The following is a 20,259-nucleotide window of genomic DNA, read 5'->3' as shown; positions in this document are numbered from 1 at the left end:
CAAGCGTTTTGGACATTTTGGCACCAAGGATGAATGACCCTCTTTCCTGCAGTTTGTACACCATATGTTGCTAAATGGTGCAGCGAAGTGGTCATATCTTTATAATATAGACAAATCACCCTGAATATGACATCTCTAACCTCCCAAGGACTTACTCAACAACTGCCTAACCCACCAATAACACTGGGAAATACACAGGACATGGACTATTCAAGCCAGCTGAACATATCGGGATCTCAGAGTCAGGTCAGTGTTGATTCCAATAGTTACTAGCTGGGTCAAGACATTGTTTGATCAGATGCGTCACCTGACTGGCATGGTCACTATGTACAGCAGAAAGTGCAGCGAGTAGACAGCATTGATGATAAACTCACAATGATTGATGGTAAACTGACCTCGCTTGAAAATAACTTGAAGCAAACCATCACAAGCTTTCCACAGCAGTTTTAAATGACCGTTTACAAACATTCATCGGAACGAACTCCATATTGTTGGAAGCTCAGGCAGGTTTCAGAAAGGGTTATTCTACCAGTGATCACATCTTTGCTCTATATAACCTCATGGAATTATTAAAAGCTAGGAAAAAGAAATTATTTTGTAGATTTTCAGAAAGCATTTGACAGAGTTTGGCGATCAGGACTTTGGCAAAAACTATTACAAAATAACATATCTGGAAACTGTTTAAACGTTATTAATAATACGAGGGGTGTTCATTAAAGATTTCCCCTAAACCACTTAGGGTTATCATATTTGGTTGAAATTTCACATGTGTAATGATACATGTATCTATGGGTTATGTCTGAATTTGCAGCACCGAACTATTAATCTTACCACTTTTACAGGTGTTATGATCGAGTAGAGTGTGACAATGGAGCCAGTAGAATACCGAGCAGTGATTAGGTTTTTATATTTGAAAGGCCGCACACCAAAAGAAACTTTCGATGAAATGAAAGCAACTTATGGGGAAGATGCCCCATCATATGACGTTGTTAAACACTGGCATCGCCAGTTCAAGTGAGGTCGGACATCTGTAGAAACAGCTGCCATTCCTGGTCGCCCCCATTCAGCCATTGATGAGGACACTATCAATGAAGTGGAGACCGCCATTTTGGCAGACCGATGTATAACTGTTCGCCAGTTAGCATAAGTTGTCAAGATCAATGTAGGGTCTGTGGAAAAAATCATCCATGACAATTTGAACATGCATAAGGTGTCTGCATGATGGATTCCCAGGTTGCTCACAACTTTCCAAAAGCAGGAACGAGTCAATTGCTCAAAGGATCTTTTGGACATGTGCCCAAAAAGACCAGGCAAACTTTTTTGACAGACTTATCACACTGGATGAAACATGGGTCCATCACTATGATCCTGAGACTAAAGTTCAGTCGATGCAAAGGAAGCATGTGGAGTCCCCCCCCCCCCCCCTCTCCAAAGAAGGCACGTGTCCAACCCTCTGCAGGCAAGGTCATGCTCACGGTGTTTTAGGACCAGCACGGAGTAGTGATGATGGATTTCTTGGCAAAGGGTACCACAATTACAGGAGCTTATTATGCTTCACTGCTGCGAAAATTGCGGGACGCTATCAAGCTTAAGAGGCGTGGCATGCTGACCAAGGGTGTCCATCTCCTGCAAGACAATGCTCCAATACACAACTCATGTTGCACAGACAGAAGCGCGGTCCTGTGGCTATGAAATCCTTCCACATCCTCCTTACTCTCCTGACCTTGCACCATCTGACTTCCACCTCTTTCCAACCATGAAGTCATTTTTGAAGGGAAAACGTGTCACAGATGATGAAACACTGATTTCTGAAGTCAAGTCCTGGTTTGAGATGCAAAATGAGGGCTTTTACAAGCGAGGTCTCCATAGTTGCATAAAACGATGGGAGAAGTGTGTCACTCTTGGTGGTTCCTATGTGGAGAAAGACTAATACCTATGCCAAGTTTAATTCCACTAGGTCAATCGGAAGTGGGACAGGGGAAATCTTCAATGAACACCCCTCGTATGTACCAGAATATCAAATCATGTGTTTCCTGATATGGTAATTTAACAGGTTTCTATTCATGTAAATCTGGAGTAAGACAAGGAGAAAACCACTAAACTGCAATATTTTTAAATGACCTCGAGGCATCTCTTGTACAGGATTTATGTAAAGGTGTCCAACTGAAACCAGATGAATTCTACACTATTTGTATTACTGTACGCAGATGATGCAGTGCTATTGGCCACAAAAGTTTATGATCTAAAACATACTTTAGACTCATTTCATAATTATTGTCTACACTTGAGACTTAAGATTAATACTACCAAAACTAAAATATTAATATTTTGCTGATCAAAAACTGATTATAAACATAATTTCAAAATTGGTCATGATGTTTTGGATAAAGTTGATTCCTATAACTACCTTGGTGTTGTCTTTCCAAAAAAATTGAAATTCACTTTTACAAAGAAAAAACTAATAGAACAAGCAACGAAAGCTATGTTCTATGTTTTATGCCAAGGACGGAAATATCGACATGTCAACTGCGGCTTTTTGACAGTATGGTTGTACCAGTTCTTCTCCAAGGATGTGAAGTATGGGGATTTGAAAACATCTCAGCTCTAGAAAGTTTACATCTGCGTTCCCTAAAATATCTTATCATTAAGAAAATGTATTTCAAATTTCATGGTACATGGGGAACTTGGAAGACTTCATCTGTCAAACATCGTCAAAATGAGAATGATAAGTTTTTGGGCAAAATTACTTTCAGGGAAATCATCTAAATTATCCTTTCTTGTATACAAGTTGTAAAGTAAGACCCGCCACACATTTTCCTGCAGTACGTTTAAATAATATTCAAAATCTAGGCAATCATTTTTGATGATACAATACATTGTGCCTTTTGAAGACTTATCCCTTGCACTTGTCCAACACTGTAGGTTAATGTCATTTATTTTTTCATGGGCTAGATGTTTTAGGTATGAGGTTTTTTTTAAACTTTGTGAAGACGAAATGTAGCAAAAAGTCTGAGTTCATCAAAAGTTCGTTTGATATATGTAATCCATTTATGTTTCTATTTTCTAAATAGGTCATCATTTAGTTTAGAACTTGTAATCATGATCTAAACTGGGAGATGGAGAAAAATACCTTTAACTGAAAGGAAATGCCAACTTTGCAAATTATCTGATATAGGTGATGAATTTCATTATTTGTTTATTTGTCCATCTTTAGAAAACGAAAGAAAACATTTTTTTACACAGATCCTACTACATTAAACCAAATATGCATTATGCACAAAATGAATTTACTTTTCAATAATTCACGACTAGGAACATTGAGAAAACTTCCAAATTCTGTAAAATCATCATGTCATTGTTTAAACCTATCAAGTAACTCTCCCTCTTTTTAAATTGCACATATATTGCTACCATAGTAAATGTATAAATATGCATTATGTTGTTGAAATAATTTTGTACCACTGATAGCGGCCTGAGCGTAAATAAAGTTCAGTTCAGTTCAGCAGTTTTCTTTGCAAGAAACTTGGGAGCAGTTTTTGCACTTGGGTGGCTGGTTGCATGATGTTTTTGTTTGTCCATAGAGCATACAGTTTGTGCATTGGGTTGGCCATGTCCTGTAAGGCATAGTTTCTATGTCCTTACCACCTAGATTAAGGTGGTCGGGGACTGACTGGCCAAGTAATGTGAGTATAACTACTCGTGTGTTGGTTGTCCCCATTGATTTGATCCTGTACGCCGACAGGATTGTAGGTTGAGTGACTTTCTTTTGGGCTTGACAGACAGTCATCATTAATTTTTTTGTCCAGATGTACTGTACATCTGACATTGCTAGGCCACTTTGGGGTATCCCATTTTAGTTTGATCCTGTTTATGCTTGTGGGCATGTCAACTGACTGTGAGGTTGTCCCCGACAACAACATGCCCTCTTTTCCACACTTATTTATTCTAGAATATTTTTGTGCTACAGATGTTTACAGGGATCGTTCTAGAATCGATCGTATATATTTAATTCCAAGCTTTAATTAGGATTTGACTTCATGCTGTCTTAAATCGCAGTGTGACAGCTCTCGGAGGTGTGGCCTCAATGTCATCCATTCTGGGTCACATGACTTACGGAATGTATTGTTTACATTACATGGATCAAGTTTCGGTTGCTGCCAAGTTCGTACACTTTCAAGTTTCAAAGTTTATTGTACAGTTTAATTGTTTTAACAGTTCAGATATATCAATCTAGGGAGAGATACAGACAAGTACCTGATGCTAGGGCCATAATGTGACAGACAATGCTGTGAGCGACTGATGTTTCCAGAGCAGTTCAAAGTCCGGTATCTCTTCTCGCAATCTCGAGACCATGTACAAGATTTTTCAGTTCATTGAATAATTAATAAACTCGTTATTGAACTTTACCTACTCATTGTGTGATCCTTCTGCATTTCGCTAGTTTCGACATTTGTAACTTTGTAGATCCTTGTGATATATTTTCGCTAAACCTCGTCTCCAAGCTCTGGTATTTATTTGTCACATTTTGTGACTGGTGGCAGCATCAATTTATTTTAGTAATTTGTCCACAAGTAATTATCGACCAGTCTTTGGCCGTTCCGTTACAGTATTAAGATCTTGGGAGAAGTCTGTGCTAAAGACTAATTTTTCCCATTTGGTTTGTGGTCTTCTATGTTGTGTCTTCGACTCTGATGAGACCATTCTTTGTCTTTGCCATGGGTGGGCTAGATTGTGGCTGTTTGCGTTTAAGCATGCCTTGAGCCCATAGGGCACTATAAACAGTATTTTCTTTGTTTATAGTTCCTCAGAACCTGCATCTGTCCTGAGAACGGTCAGGGACATTTAGCGTGGGTTGACTATAAGTCATGTTGGCTGTTTTTTTGGCAGATTTTTCTGGTGACCAGAGTAAAGGGATTCCCTTCATTTGGGTTGGGCTGACACTTTCGGGAACTGGACTGGTTCTCTTGAGAGTTTGGCGCACTCTCAACAATTGTAATTTCTGGACATAAGTCCGCCATCTCCATTTCCAAGTTAATATTTGTCAGTCCCAGGGGCCTGGGTGATTGACAACCGTGCAGTTAAAGCTGGTGAGCGAACCGAGCTTGGTAGGCGTGGAGGGTTATGTACAGTTCGTAATGCAGGATAAGTAAAAAATTATTTATACCCATCCATGGTCTACTCAAATACTCAACCATTCTATAATCCCTTAAATCCTCTCCACTGCTTCTCTCGGTCTATGAAAAGAAGCAATGGGTATGAATTTTGATGAGACATTGGTAGTAATTTAAACGCCAATTAACTAAGTTTTAACTAGCTAGGCTTATTTTTGCTTCTCATTCAGGGTGTTTACTTAACAATCCCTTATACTCACCATCTCCAACAGTTGTTAATACAACTGTAAAAACAATGGGAATTGATTACAGCTGTAGCATGTAGCAGGGGTGATTGTTTTAGCGTGTCAGCTGGCTTGACAATTTGGATCGAGGTGAGGTTATTTCAACTATATTTGCAGAAAATATATAGTATGAACCAGATATAGATGGTGTTTATGTATGAAAATAGTTCTTAGAACAGTTATTTTGGACAAAATGTCAAGTGACGGGCTGGCTATTAAATGCCAGTTGACATCGCCAGTGGAACCTGAAAGTGAAACTGGAAAAAAAAGTGAGATCTTCAACCCCGTGTATAAGACGACCCCCCTTCATAACCCCCTTATTCTAGGTACGAAAAACTTGCCTTAAACACAGCAATATAAAGTACTTGTTTCGCACAATCTTCAGTCTCTCCCTCTCCTGTATGTGGACTTACTTGTTTTGCACAGTCTCCTGTACCCTCCTTTCCTCCTCCAGCCTTTGTTCTTTGTCTGCCTCAAGCTTCTGCAGCAGCACCTCTGTCTGGCAAATGTCCCATGCTGCTAGGAACTGACACACAGCATCAACTGATGCAACCTGTAACATGCGCATTTTCAGATAATGTACCAATGAAACAAAACATCAGCCTGGTGTACCCATGTCACTAAACATCAACCTGGAGTGCCGATGTCACATAAAAAAAGCCTTCTGTACCCATGCCACATAACATCAGCCTGGTGTACCCATGCCAAATAACATCAGCCTGTTGTACCCATGTCACATAACATCAGCCTGGTGTACCCATGCCAAATAACATCAGCCTGTTGTACCCATGTCACATAACATCAGCCTTGTGTACCCATATCACATAACATCAGCCTGGTGTACCCATGTCCTATAACACTGGGCAGGTCTACCCATACATAACATCAGCCTAGTGTACAATGTCACCTAACATCAGTCTGGTGTACCTATGTCCTATAACACTGGGCAGGTGTACCCATGCCACATAACATCAATCTGGAATGCCCATGTCACTTAACATAAGCTTGGTTTACCTATGTTACATAACATCAGCCTGGTGTGCCCATGCAACATAACATAGGATGATGTACATATGTTGCATAACATCAGTTGGTGTACACATGTAATATGTTATTGTTGTGACATAATATATATAACCTGATACATATATAATATAACATAGGCTGGTATACTCATGCAACGTAACATCAGCTGGTGTGTCCATGTAAGTGAGTTAACATTTAACATTGCATTGGCATCATTTCAGCCAAATAGCAATGTATACCATTTAACTTGTATACACATTTAGCATAAGATCAGGCTGGTGTACACATGTAATATAACATAAGCTGGTATAATCTTAATAAAATCGAAATATTTTTTATATTTTGTATCCTTATGGTGCATTATTCCTTAATGCATTTACTGCTTTCTTTTGCCAGAAAAAGTTGTTCCAATGAGTTGTGAGGCAGACTCCATCTCACAGCTTCCAAGTAACCACTGAAGTGATGACGTCACAGATACTTCACATTACTGCTTGACTTGTAACATCTGAAGACATCGTGGGAAGGCAGCTTTGCGACAGGTGGGCCCTTAGACTTAGTAATGCAGGATAAGCATAAATGTGAAAAATATATTTTATTTTACTAAATTATAATCTTTCATATTCCTTGATGCATCTGAATCTGAGACTAAGGCGGAGACCCGCAAGAAAGTCCAACACATCAATTGAGAAGAATGGTAGCTACTTGACCAATCCTATCCGTGGACAGAATATGAGTATGAGGATGTCCAGGTAAAATGCAGCAGTAGAAAATAACATGCTCTTGAGTCTACAGACTGACTTACGGAGCCAAGGCTTGGCAGCATAGGAATCCTCCGATTGGGCGTGTGAAAACTGAGTTTGGTAAGGTCGGCTCTGGACAGGTGGAGATGTTATTGGCATCTAGGTTTGGTGACCTACTTGGGGACAACCACAGGGCCAAAACTGAACACCTTTGATGTCTTCCAAGACACGTCTCTCAGGTAGTGGCTTGCAAAGACAATGTCAGATCTATAAAGGCATCCTTCAATGATGCAGTTGCAGTTGCTATGGAGAGCCATTGTCGAGGTGACCGCCTGGATCTCATGAAGTTTGTTGGCCATGGGTTATGTCGAGTTCATGAAGATCGCTAACCCTTGCTGCCATCGCCAGTGCCATGTGGAAGATCATCTTCTAGGAAAAGTTGTAGAAGGAAGCTGCATGGAGAGGCTCAAATGTGGGGCAATGCAGAAAATGAAGAACCAAGTTCAGATCCCATGCGGGAGGAGGAAAGTTGGCCTTCTCACCCCCAGGCTGAAGAAGCGAAGGAGGGCCTGCAGTTAAAGAACCTTGGTGATTTTCCTGTCCTCTGAAACTGCCAAAACTGAATTGATGACCCTGTAACAGGTCATGATGGTGCTACCCTTCAGGTGTCACTTACTACACAGATACAATAGGTATCTGGCCAAGAATTGACGAGATGCTACAGTGGGGTCTTCATGTTTTCCATGCAAAAGAATTCAAAATAGCACCACTTATCATCATAAAGGCCCTGGATGGAAGGTCTGTGTGCCATGGCAATGGTTTTCACTAGCCTCACCATATAACCGTTAGCCCCTAAAGCCTTTTTGAAATGCACCAAGCATGCGGATGAAACCAGCATGACATTGGGTACGGCAACCGACTGTGCAAATGGATTAGAATGTTTGTCCACCCTGGTAGTTCTAATGGATTGTTTTCCACAAGATTTCGAACATCCAAGAACTACCTACCCTCTTGCCACCAAGATGTGATCAAAATTAGAGCAAGGCTCTTAGTTGCCCTGATGTTCTGCATTGTCTTGGTAAGAAGAACAGGTGGCGGAAAAGCGTTTGCTCTTAGTCCTTCCCAAGGGATCCTCAGCGTGTTAACTGCCCATGCCTGCAGATCTGGAAACAGAGAGATATATGTCTGGAGCTGACAGTTCTGGTGGTAAAGATGTCAATGTTTGGATGACCAAAACACTGACATATGAGATGGAAGGCCTAGGGATGTAGTTTCCACTTTGTGGGAGCCACCTTGTCTGGCCTGGATAGAGTGTCTGCCAAGATGTTCTGACATCCTGAAGACAATCATCTATGTTATCTATGATTCAAAACAAATGTTCCTCAGGTGGAGGTAGAAGGCCACTTCCTTGGTGATGTGGGTAAATAGCCACGGGGCCCCTGAAATGCCACATGGGAGGACCACCCATTGGTAGTGGACACCATTGAATTGGAACCTGAGGAATCTCTGATCACTCGAGTGGATAGGGACATGCAGATACACATCCTGCCGGTCGAGACTGATTAGGGATTCGTAGTCATTGATTCTAGTCCTGAGCAGTCTCAAGGTTGTTATGAATTATGGAGGACGTTCTACATAACACTCATTGAATATGGCAACATTGTATATCATCCTCATCTTGTCCAAGTCCTTTTAGACAAGGCAGAATGGAGATTAAAACACATCTGTGACGTCATTCCATTGTTTGAACGCTCCATTATTTTTCAGGAACGGAGAGTTGCTTGTCAACTGTACATTATCATAAGCAACATTTGAATTAATTTCCACTTGGAACAGACGGAACATTTATTTACAAGTGAATATTTTCATTTTTTTCGAACCCGCATCGTTAGATTTGAAAACGTGTAATTGTCAACCTCAGCTACTGCGGCACATGAAGGCATATGTGAAATTAACTATTAAATATTTTCATACTTTTGCATAATGCTTAAAAGCTCAAAATAATATGTCTATATTTTGTGTTAGAGCAGGTTACCCACAACAATGTTTATATATATGTAGCAGTTAGATAAACCTTTGATGAGAAAAAACAAATAAGGTAACATAAATATCACTTGTTCGGGGCTTTATATTTCCATTTATACCCATCAGCATGTATTAACAATGTGCAAGCGATTGATCAATACTAGTTTAGGACCCAACAAAATTATGAAGAGCCGTGTACCATGCATTGTAAATGTCAACTGGCCATGGAGCTTGGCGCACGTGCAACAGCAGCAGAGAACGCATTCCTCGTGCATCACGCAAGGTCGACTCACGCAGTATAAATACAGACAACAAAGAGTTCTGGTTTATTTTTCAAATATTTTCAACTACAGAATATTTTGTCAAAGTGTAAAAGTAGGGATGAGTTTTAAGTAGGGGAATATCCTCGTAACTCTCCATTCCTTAAAAATAATGGGCCTCGGCCCCTGCGACGCCTCTGCTCCATTATTTTTAAGGAGTGGCGAGTTACTCGGACATTCCCCTCTACGTAAAAGCCTGGTGTTATGGCTGGGGCATTCAGAATCTCTATGGTTTTCTTGTTCAACAACATATCGATCTTGGCCACCGGAAGTGGATATAGCTTTCTGGGGTGGATGTGGTGGAGCAGTGGTCAAAGGTGGGTCCAATGCCAGAGCCAGGTGTACCTTTAGCGCAAGATGTTTAAGACGAATGGGTCTTCTAAGGTTCCCCAATTCTGCCAGAAGAGACCTAGTCTTCCACCTACTGGTGTGTCAACAACTTGGACAACTGGGGGTGGGAGGACTGTTCATTACTTCCCCTTCCTGTCCCAACCCCTGCCTTGAAACTTGCCATGCTGTGATTGTTTCCCGTTTCCACGTCCTCTCTTGGAAAAGAAGACTGGTCTGAAGCCTGGTCATTCAATGAAGAGTGCCAAGTACAGTAGTTGCGAGTCCTAGAAGAACGTTGAGTTAGGTGCTGGGAGACATGTTCAAGTGCTTTGAAGGCCGTCTCGTCTCACACACAACTAGAGACACGGAAGTGTGTGTCCAACATCTGGCCATTAAAGAGCAAAGTTGCAGACAATGGCTGATGCAGGAGTCCATGCTTGAATTCCGAGTCCCATTTGGTGAGGGTAAGGTATCCCAGACATAATTTAATGGCATCAAGGGCAGATTTAAGGTGATTTCTCAGGTTTAAGGTCAAACTGCAGCTGCCAGTAATAGATGACTGTCTGGAGATGATCCACTCGATGAAATCCTGGCCTATGGCAAGAGATAAGGAAGCCAGCCTAATTTCTGTCTCGATGAATGGCAATCATGAATCAAGGATCTTGCGTGTAGTTGATTTGAAAAACCCTGTCATCCAATGAAGGTCATCATCCAAGACATGTGCAAGGTCTGCCACCTCAAAAACATGGATGTCTTCCCTCTTCAACCTGGGCCTTGAAGGCTGGAGAGAGTGAGAGCCAAGCAAAGTCCTCATCCAGCACTGTGACATATCCTTTAGGTTGGGAAGAATTGAGGTGGGCTGCAACCATATGTTGTTCTTGTCAAGTCACACAACTGGCAGTCAGCCATCCAGTTAGGCATCTGAGATTCTAAATTGTGTATCCCTCTCTGGTGACATCTTATAGGCAAAAACAATCCCTCTGAAAAATTAGGGAGAATTAGGGAGGTAATGCTGTGAGTGCCGGTCAGGTGAGCAGCTCCAGGAACGGTGCTTAGATCATGATGACTTTCAAGACCGCGTTGAGGAGGCTCTGGGTTACGCTGAACCATGGGACGACAGGACCCTAGAAGAAGAAAGATCACCAATGATCACTGAAGGTACAGTAGCCACTAAAAGCTCAGGTTACGCGAGAAGAGATGGAGCCGCTGGCCTTGAAGGAGGCACTGAAGATGCGTAAGGCACTGTCTGGTATGCAGGAGCTGGTGCAGGCAACAGGTTAGGCGCATAGGTCATGTGGAACATTGATTGCATAAAACTATGCATCCATAAACTAGGATCCATGGAAGGCAGCAGGGCGTCAATGGATGATAGGAGATAATTCACATATATTTCAATACCATGTAAGAACCAACATGAATTTGCTGACCAAATTTATTGTCTGGTGACAAGCAGTAATGTCAAGCATCTATGACGTCATCACTTCGTGGTCATGTGGGAGCTGTGCGATGAGTTCTGCATCATATCTGGTTGGAACAACTTTTTCTTCAGCTGGACTTCAGACAGCAACGTTTTTTCTATCAAAAGAAAGCAGTAAAATTTGTAGCATAAGATCAACTGGTGTACCCACGTAATATAACATCATGCTGGTGTACCCATGTTATATAACATAAGCTGGTGTGCTCCATCTTCCTTGACATAAGCCTGTAAATTCTGACTGTAGTATATATGTTACAGGAAATATGTATAATCAGGGAATATGTATAATACCTGAATTTTTCATGGAATATACTTAATGTCTGATTCACTCAGGGAATATACATAATCCCTAAAATTTCCATGTATCATACATATTCCCTGATTTAACATTCAGTTTTTTAGACATATTCCCTGAAATTAGTTTTGAGGCTCTTACATGGTCAAACTTGATAAAAAAAACCAAATTATTTATGAGAAGACAAATTTATTTGACATGACAACAAATACCTTTCACTTAACAATTAGTCTTCACTGTAATCAAAACAATGCTACATCAAACATAGGATATACACTTAACAAACAAGAATAATTTAGTTTTTGTTGACACATGTCAGACTTGATTGGCACCTTGAGTTACAAAGCAGCTTAGCCTTGAAACATCTACATCTGCTGGTCTGACATTTCTTTGTACCAGCACAGTTACACTGGGTGAAACCTTGACCTCCACAGTTGGATTCAAACTGCACAGTGACAATGTCTTCCATTGAGTACAATGCTGTAGCACAAACATCAAACTAGTTACGAGAGAACTTCCCATTCAGTATGCCACCTTTCACAGCTATTGTGTACAAGTCATTGTCACTGCATTCAATCACAATACCTATGATATTTCTAGGATCGGAGCAGCCACGATCAACATGGGGAATTGGGACAGTATCATTGTCGCCTATCTGCATTGACGACAGAACACGTTTAATGCGCTTCACCATTCGTTCAGCTTGCTGCATCTGTGCTTCGTTTGCTTGCTTTCGCTTCAATGTGATGGCTTCGTGACGTGATATGATCAGGGAATCAGGGAATCAGGTCAGAAGGCAACAGATTTACCAACTGGGGGGGCTTTCACTTGATTCAACAGATGAGACACTGATTTCAGGGGGTGGTTCGGTTTGCTCAGGAGCCGTCTCACTTAAACCTTGAGATGGCTCACTTGGCATGGTGAAAAGTGAAAGGTATTTGTTATGTCAAATAAATTTGTCTACTCGATTTTTAAAAATCTAGATTGACCATATGAGAGCCTCAAAAGTAATTTCTGGGAATATGTCTAACAAACTTGATGTTAAAACTGGGAATATGTATAATACCTGAGAAATTTAGGGATTATGTATATTCCCTGAGTGAATCAGACATTAAATATATTCCCTGAAAATTTCAGGGAATACACATATTCCCTGATTATACATATTTCCTGTAACATATATATACTGAACAGCATTGAAAACGCACCACCATTAAATTGGATGTATTTTTATCCGGGCCTAAGTCATATGAAAATATATAAGTGAATGAGTAATATACGACATTCTGGATGAAGCATGAAGAAGAACAGCTCGTCAAAACACATTCCTAAATTTTTGTGAGCGACATCGCCAAAACGCAACAAATTGCGTGCACATCATGGAAAACGTGTTTTGTTTCACGGGAAGCATGCAGAATAGGGCTATAAAAGACAGACTTTTAAAAGCCACATCACTTGTTGCTGCAGACGTAAAGGGTACTGACACAAGAAATGCCAAGATTAACAGCAGAGGAACGTGATGCCTTGGGAATGCTTCAAGTTGGTAAGTCAAGTAGAGTCATTGCACAACGGTTTCAATGCCATCATTCAACAGTCCTCAGGCTACTGAGCAGATACCAGCAGACAAGAACCACCAGAGATCGACCACGTCCGGGTCAACTTCGCGTAACTACACCACGTCAGGATCGCCATATTGTTCGTCGGCATCTTCGTGATCGTACACTTCCGGCTACCAGGACTGCAGCAACCGTACAAGGCCAACGGGGTTTGATCAGTGCTGACACCGTACATCGACGTTTCCGCTCAGCAGGGCTACGTGCTCGACGTCCATATGTTGGACCCATACTCACTGATCGACATCGAAATGAACGTCTGCGTTGGGCCAAAAGGCATCGTCATTGGAGATTGCGTCAGTGGCATGGTGTGCTGTTCTCTGATGAGTCCCGTTTTCATTTACGGAATGCTGACGGTCGACGTGGAGAACGTTACCACAATGACTGCGTTGTACAGACAGATTAATGGGGGGGGGGTAGAGGGAGTGTCATGGTGTGGGGCGGCATCAGTCATAACCATCGAACAGAGCTCCATGTTTGTCGTGGAAGAGTTAATGCCCTTTACTGCAGGAATAACATATTGGCAAATCACGTCATCCCATTCTTTCATCAGCACCAGGATATGCACACCCTCCAGCAAGATAATGCAAGAGCGCACACAGCACGTGTTTCAACACAGTACCTAGCGAACAATAATGTGCCTGCTTCCATGGCCAGCCCTGTCACCCGATCTATTGCCAATTGAACATCTATGGGATTACCTGGGTCAACGCCTCTCACGTCGTCCGCAAGTACAGAACCTGAGAGAACTTGAAGATACACTACGTCAAGAGTGGAATGCCCAAGAACACTATTCGCAGACTTATTTGATCAATGAGAAGACGTCGCATGGCCTGTGTTGCTGCCAATGACATACCAGAAATAGACTTTTCATTTTAACCCTATGTGTCTTCCTTACACTGATGACGTAAATGTAATTACTGTGTGGTATTACTGTTTCCTTTGTCATCTTTCTTAATAATCCATCTATGTCTGTTCTAATTAAAATCGGTCATTGCTCAAGTTGTTTTTGTAATATTTCAAGATTTATTGCTGGTGCGTTTTCAATGCTGTTCAGTATATATATAACCTGATATCATTTCAAGGTGAGGTGAGGAGAAATGGGGTTTAGCATCTCGTTCAAGCATTACTGAATGACAACCCCATCCAGACTCTGATGCGACCAGTCCTTGTTTTGGTCCCTCAATGCCGCATGTCAGGCAGGGTAACATCACTTGGCATCTTTTAAAATTTTTTGTATTCTGTGGCCAGGGAACACACTCACGACCTTCCCCTCCCAAGAGGCAGAGGCAGTTGATATCATTAGACAGACAAGTGTTATCTGATGAACCTGTATAGAACATGGAGCACTTTCACCAAGAACTTATGGACACACCTGTTCTGGTGTTTGACCATCAGCAGCATATATCCGAGGATCAGCTCCATGCTGCATCAGCACCTGCAAAAAATTCCCTAATTCACAATGAATTTGTAAAATATTTCAGAGGATTCAATTCATAATAATCACCTTAAAGAGCTAATCTGGCACCTGATTTGAATATTTATAGAAAAGTACTTCTTTCTTAATAATTGTCGACAGACATTTTGAAAAGAATTATGCATACTGTTATGTGGCAATAGAGATTGATGTGGGTTTATTTCTAGTGATGTTCAGTGGCAGCAAATGACTGTGGGGCACATAAAATATTAATTAAGTTATGCTGTTGTAGCCGGGGTAGTGGTTATGATCCAGCTCGGGCCATTGGGAGAACACAGACACAGACAGATGATGATAATGTGTTTATTATAATGGGGGTGGCTGCTGTTGAACTATCTGAAGAAAAGAAAATGTCCTTCCTCCTCAACAGCAGCACATGAAGTCATATATTTGCAAGTTTACAGGTATTATTTATCTTAAATATATAAGTACAAAAGCCATTTTATAACTATGATAAAACTAACTTTAATGTTTATAGGACACTTGAAAAGCACATGGGCCAAAATGGACCATGTGGTTAATTATTTTACAAACAAGTTTTATAATATTAATATTCCATTTACTAATTTAACATTACTCTAAATGATATTATATATATTATTCAATTTAATTCAGCACCCTAATATAGATATTAATTTCTGACAGAAGCAGATGAAAACAGATTGAAATGTGGCCATTCCATACCTGAAGAAAAGAAAATGTCCTTCCTCCTCAACAGCAGCACATGAAGTGAGGAGGAAGTCAGGTATGGAAGGAAGCTACCTGTAGAGGACCAGGGTGGCCAATTAGAAGACAGATTGCATTAAGCATCAAAGGAAGTGCTTAATGCAAGATATAAATAGACTGAGGGAAACCCTACAGGTGTGAAAAATGTCTAAAGATAGACAGAAGGTTGAAGGGGAAGATCTGGTGAGAGATTCCCAGAGACTGAAAATAAGGGTGTTGAGTTGTTTAAAGAGTTGTTGACTGATATTCAACTGTAGGCAAGACAAACATTGAACATATAGATGATTATGATGATGATGGTGTATGAATAATGATATAACTAGTGTAGGTTTCAAAGTCAATAAACATCAGATTCTGCATTTTCTCACACACTGCTTTATTCTGTGATCCAAACAGTCAATGTTCAACGTACAACATACGATGCAGGTTCAAGCTGAAACCATACAAAACAACAAACTTACTTGCATATCCTCATGTCTGAAACACAGCTAGCTTGTCACAATACAAACTTACTCCGTAATAATCCAAAAAATATGGTAAATGCGGTAATAACATGCACATGTCACAACACGGTGGTAACATTATATTAAATTACACCCCTTTCATAAATAAAAATATCATGCATGCATATGCAATGTATTACTTACAAATTTCGTGGCAGAATCATAGCGTTGACAACAGCCGTACATCAGGTTATCACTCACAGCGATGCACACTTTCAAATTTCACGCCACCTCGCCTGCTTTTTCTCTTATACCATCCATCCGCAGTTACCACCCCTGTCCAAGCCAAGCCATTCAACCGCATACCGCTAAATAAAGAACAGTGACTTTCTGTCATCTACATTCCGCCCCCTTAAATGCGCAGAGAAACGACATGTTAATCGCGCATTTAATAAATTAGAACACAATGAATCTTTCACAAAACAGTTTCTGAACACAAATACTGGACAGCCTCGGTCATCAATGTCTACTTCACAAAAGGATGAAAAAAGGTAAGTCACTCATGGACTCCTTCCAACAGACACAACTTGTCAACAGGTCTGGTAAGCGTAGAACCTCCTGTGCGAAATAGTCCATCTTTCCCTGGATAGGTTTCCACCACTCTTGCCAAAGGCCAACTTCTCCTGGGACAATTCTCATTCAGAATTAGCACAATATCTCCCACCATAATGTTTCTCTTTGCCAGTATCCGTTTCTGACGTAATTGTAGTGTAGGCATATATTCCTTCGTCCAGCGTTTCCAAAATATATCCGCCAGGAACTGAGCATGTTTCCAGTGTCTTCTATATGCATCTGCTGCTTGGAAACTTCCCAAAGGTAAATTGGGACCTGCTCTAAGTAACAGAAGATGGTTAGGAGTCAGAGGTTCAGCATCTTTGTGATCATCTGATACCACTGTGATTGGTCGGCCATTCACAATCGACTCAATCTCGCAAAAAAGAGTATGAAGTCCATCACCAGTGGACGGTTCGTCTTCAACAAAGCATTCATGACTTTACGAACTGTCCTTATGAGTCTCTCCCAAGCACCCCCCATGTGTGAGAAGCTGCAGGAGGGTTAAACATCCAACAGATTTCCTTTTTGCTCATGAACTCTCCAATTCTCTTCAAATTCCAGGCATCAATAGCTTCTGTCAATTCAATTTCTGCACCATGGAAATTTGTTCCATTGTCTGATCGAACTGTCTTCGGACATCATCAACGTGATATGAATCTTACAAATCCATTCAAGAAAGAATCTGTATCCAAACCATCCAACTTTTCTAGATGTATTGCCCTTGTTGTCAAACATGTGAAGATGCATCCATAATGTTTGACCTCAGACCGGCCCCGTTTCACAATAAATGGCCCAAAGCAGTCCAATCTGACACTGGTGAATGCTGGATCTCCTGAACTCACTCTGTCTCTAGGCAGGTCTGCCATCCTTTGGTTATTCAGCGACTTCTGACGTCTTTTGCAATCAACACAACTGTTCAGAAGTTTGCTCAGAATCTTTGTCTGATAAGGGACAACACATACTCTTTGCCTGAATGTCCACAAACTTCATGGTAATGTCTGACAATTAGGGTAGTAATATGATTATCCCTTGGCAGTATCATATTGTGCTTGCTCTCAACAGGTACAGGAGCGCCTTGCAGTCTTCCACCAACACACAAGATACCCATTGGATTAAACATTGGTTCCAGTCGATAAATGGCACTACTTCTTGCAATTGGCTTCCCAGCTTCAAGTGCCTTGAATTCCTGTTCATATGTTTTCCTCTGCAACACTTGAACTATCGCAGTCTCAGCATTCTTCAGCTCTAATACACTGAGCACACTATCCAGCATTTTAGATTGAGTTTTCTTGTGAGTATTATTATAGAGAATTCCTTTTAATCTCAGGATCCATGCTACAGCTCATTTTAGGCTGTGCCACATGGAGTATTTTTCAAACAAGTCAAACAACAGATCTCTACAGCCATTCGTCACAGTTGTGTAAGTTGTTGTAGCTTTCTTCACTTCCTTGTCACCATCAGGAATTTATAGACTGAGATTGGTACTTGTGGGCCATTCAAACTCTGCTTGAAACAGAAACTCAGGACCATGTTTTCATCTGTCAGAGGACACCATTTTGTCTGCATCCAGCCCCCGTGACACGTCATCAGCAGGGTTCTCTGTACTGCCCACATGTCTCCATTGGTTTGGCTTGGAACTCCTGTTTGCTATGAACACATGAAAGCGTTTGTTTTCATTCCTGATATACTGTATCACAATTGTACTGTCTGTCCAGAATACTGATCTGCTAATTTCAAGTTTCAGCTCCTGACGAAGCATCATGTCCAGCTTTACTGAAATGACTGCAGCTGATAGTTCCAAACGCGGTATGGTCATTTGCTTCAGTGGTGCCAGCCTGGACTTGCTGATGAGTAAAAAACAATAATTTTTTAATTTGAAGTTTACACGATATAAGGCTTTTCCATAGGACGAGAGGTGGGTCCCATGACTGCAAAATTGATGTTCATAAGTGTATGAACGACACAATTTGACCTTCATACATTTTTCACGAGACCGTGTTATTGAATTGACGTAAACACTGACGGACTACTTCCACATTCCTGGGGAAACCCCTGGGAATTCCCTAGCATGAAAACATGCATAAGCCTTCTTTCTGATCATTTAGAACCTTTATTCTTGGTCTCAGCGTTTCAGTATACTTTGAGAAATGTCAGAGAGCGTGACTGCATGATTGTTCACGAATATCCTCACTACGGCCCATCCTAATGAACAAACGAAGAAATGCACATATAAACTATTGTAGTGTTGACTCGATCCGTGCCTAGGCTGACATTGACCGTCTCCAGCAATCTATGAATTTACCTTAGTGTCTGTTTGACGAACCTTTATTCACCTTTCAATGATTGGCCAGTTGATCAGTGATGACTAACACACTAACCACCACACGTTCATTAACAACTTCGGAAATCTCTCCCGTCACGTTTATCCTGTCGGCCATTTTGACGTCTTGTACTTGATGTAAATGTATTACGACGCGCTGTCATTGTGACTGACTTACTGAGGTAGTTCTTTACAGACCTTTCTCATCTAATGAGGATATGATTTGAACACACGTGCTGCTTAAGATGTTTCTGAAGAGCAAGTTGTGCATCCATACGCCCATGTCACCTCTCCTTTTGAGGAACTATTTTACTCCACGATATAGCTGGTTGTTGTATGGCTGTCAGTGTAAACATGAAGTCACACATACTAAATAAAATTGTGTTTAGATCTTGGCCTACATCCTTTGAGGTAAGAAATTGTGATATAAAAATTATAAGAATTGACTTTCACTTTGTGTGAGTTCATTGGAGCTCTGACGTTCATACAGTTTGACCCTCACTCTATGAAGGTTCATACTCCAATGAACTCACACAAAGTGAAGGTCAATTCTTAATTGAACCAGCCCATCGTTATTTACCACTCTGAGGTAGGATACTGCACAATATCCCTCACATGAAGCATCTGAGAAGTGATACAGTTCATAGCTTCCATCTTCTGAAGCTTGAGTGATCACGCATCTAGACAACTTAAAGTTCTCCAGTTTTGGCAAGTCTTCTATCCACTTTGTCCATTTCACACTGTTTGTTTGATTCAACAGTTCATCCCAGCCTTTGCGCAGTCTTGATTCACTTTGGAATACCTTCTTTGCTTGCAGGATGTACGGACTAACAAATCCCAATGGGTCATACACCGACGCAATCACACTCATTAATCCTCTTCTTGTGTTTGGTTTATTCTTTATTTTAATTCTGAAACCAAAGACATCGTTCTTGGTGTCCCAAAGAACCCCTAGAGCTCTTTCTTTAGGTAATGTACCTCCAATTAGGTCACCTCCTTTAACCCTCTTTGCTCTCTGTTCTTCAGGAATGGATTGAAGCACTTCTCTGCTGTTGCTGATCTACTTGTTCAACTGGAACTGCCATGTGATACAAGTGCACACAAATTTTGAACATGTTCAACTGTTTCAATTTCTGACAATAATGACTTGAGACAGTCATCTACGTAGAAGTTCTCAAGAACAGTCTGCACAACCTCAGGTTCATAAGTTGCACTATTATCCTCTGCAGTGCGTCTAAGTGCATAACTCGGGCAACTTGGGCTCCATACTCCTCCAAATAAGTGCACAGTCATGCGGTAAACTTCTGGTTGACTGTTTCCCCCTCATGAGAACCACAGAAATCTTAGATAGTCTTGATCACACTCTGGTACCTTCACCTGATGGAACATTCCTTCTATGTCCCCCATAATACCTATGGGACCTTCACGGAATCGCAACAACACTCCAATCAACTTGT

The 20,259-nt window shown here is 41.0% G+C and overlaps 1 protein-coding gene across 2 annotated transcripts in view; it reads right to left on the bottom strand.

Moving 5' to 3' along the window:
• The window catches only part of LOC139478586 (IQ motif and ankyrin repeat domain-containing protein 1-like), a 325,873-nt gene that overhangs the window by 94,167 nt on the left and 211,447 nt on the right, over positions 1 to 20,259 (bottom strand). The window contains exons 6-7 of one of the 2 annotated variants that reach the window (XM_071261129.1): positions 14,597 to 14,659; positions 5,809 to 5,948 (exon numbers count right to left, since the gene is read on the bottom strand). In XM_071261129.1, the coding sequence (XP_071117230.1) occupies positions 5,809 to 5,948; positions 14,597 to 14,659 (203 nt within the window). Of the gene's footprint in view, positions 1 to 5,808; positions 5,949 to 14,596; positions 14,674 to 20,259 lie in introns of both variants that reach the window. The other variant, XM_071261130.1, reaches the window with a different exon arrangement.

This window comes from Haliotis cracherodii, unplaced genomic scaffold (assembly GCF_022045235.1).
Source record: "Haliotis cracherodii isolate W230 unplaced genomic scaffold, xgHalCrac1.p SCAF_4, whole genome shotgun sequence".
Lineage (NCBI taxonomy): Eukaryota > Metazoa > Mollusca > Gastropoda > Lepetellida > Haliotidae > Haliotis > Haliotis cracherodii.
Note: the sequence above shows the minus strand (reverse complement) of the source record. Positions and strands in the feature narration are given on the sequence as shown.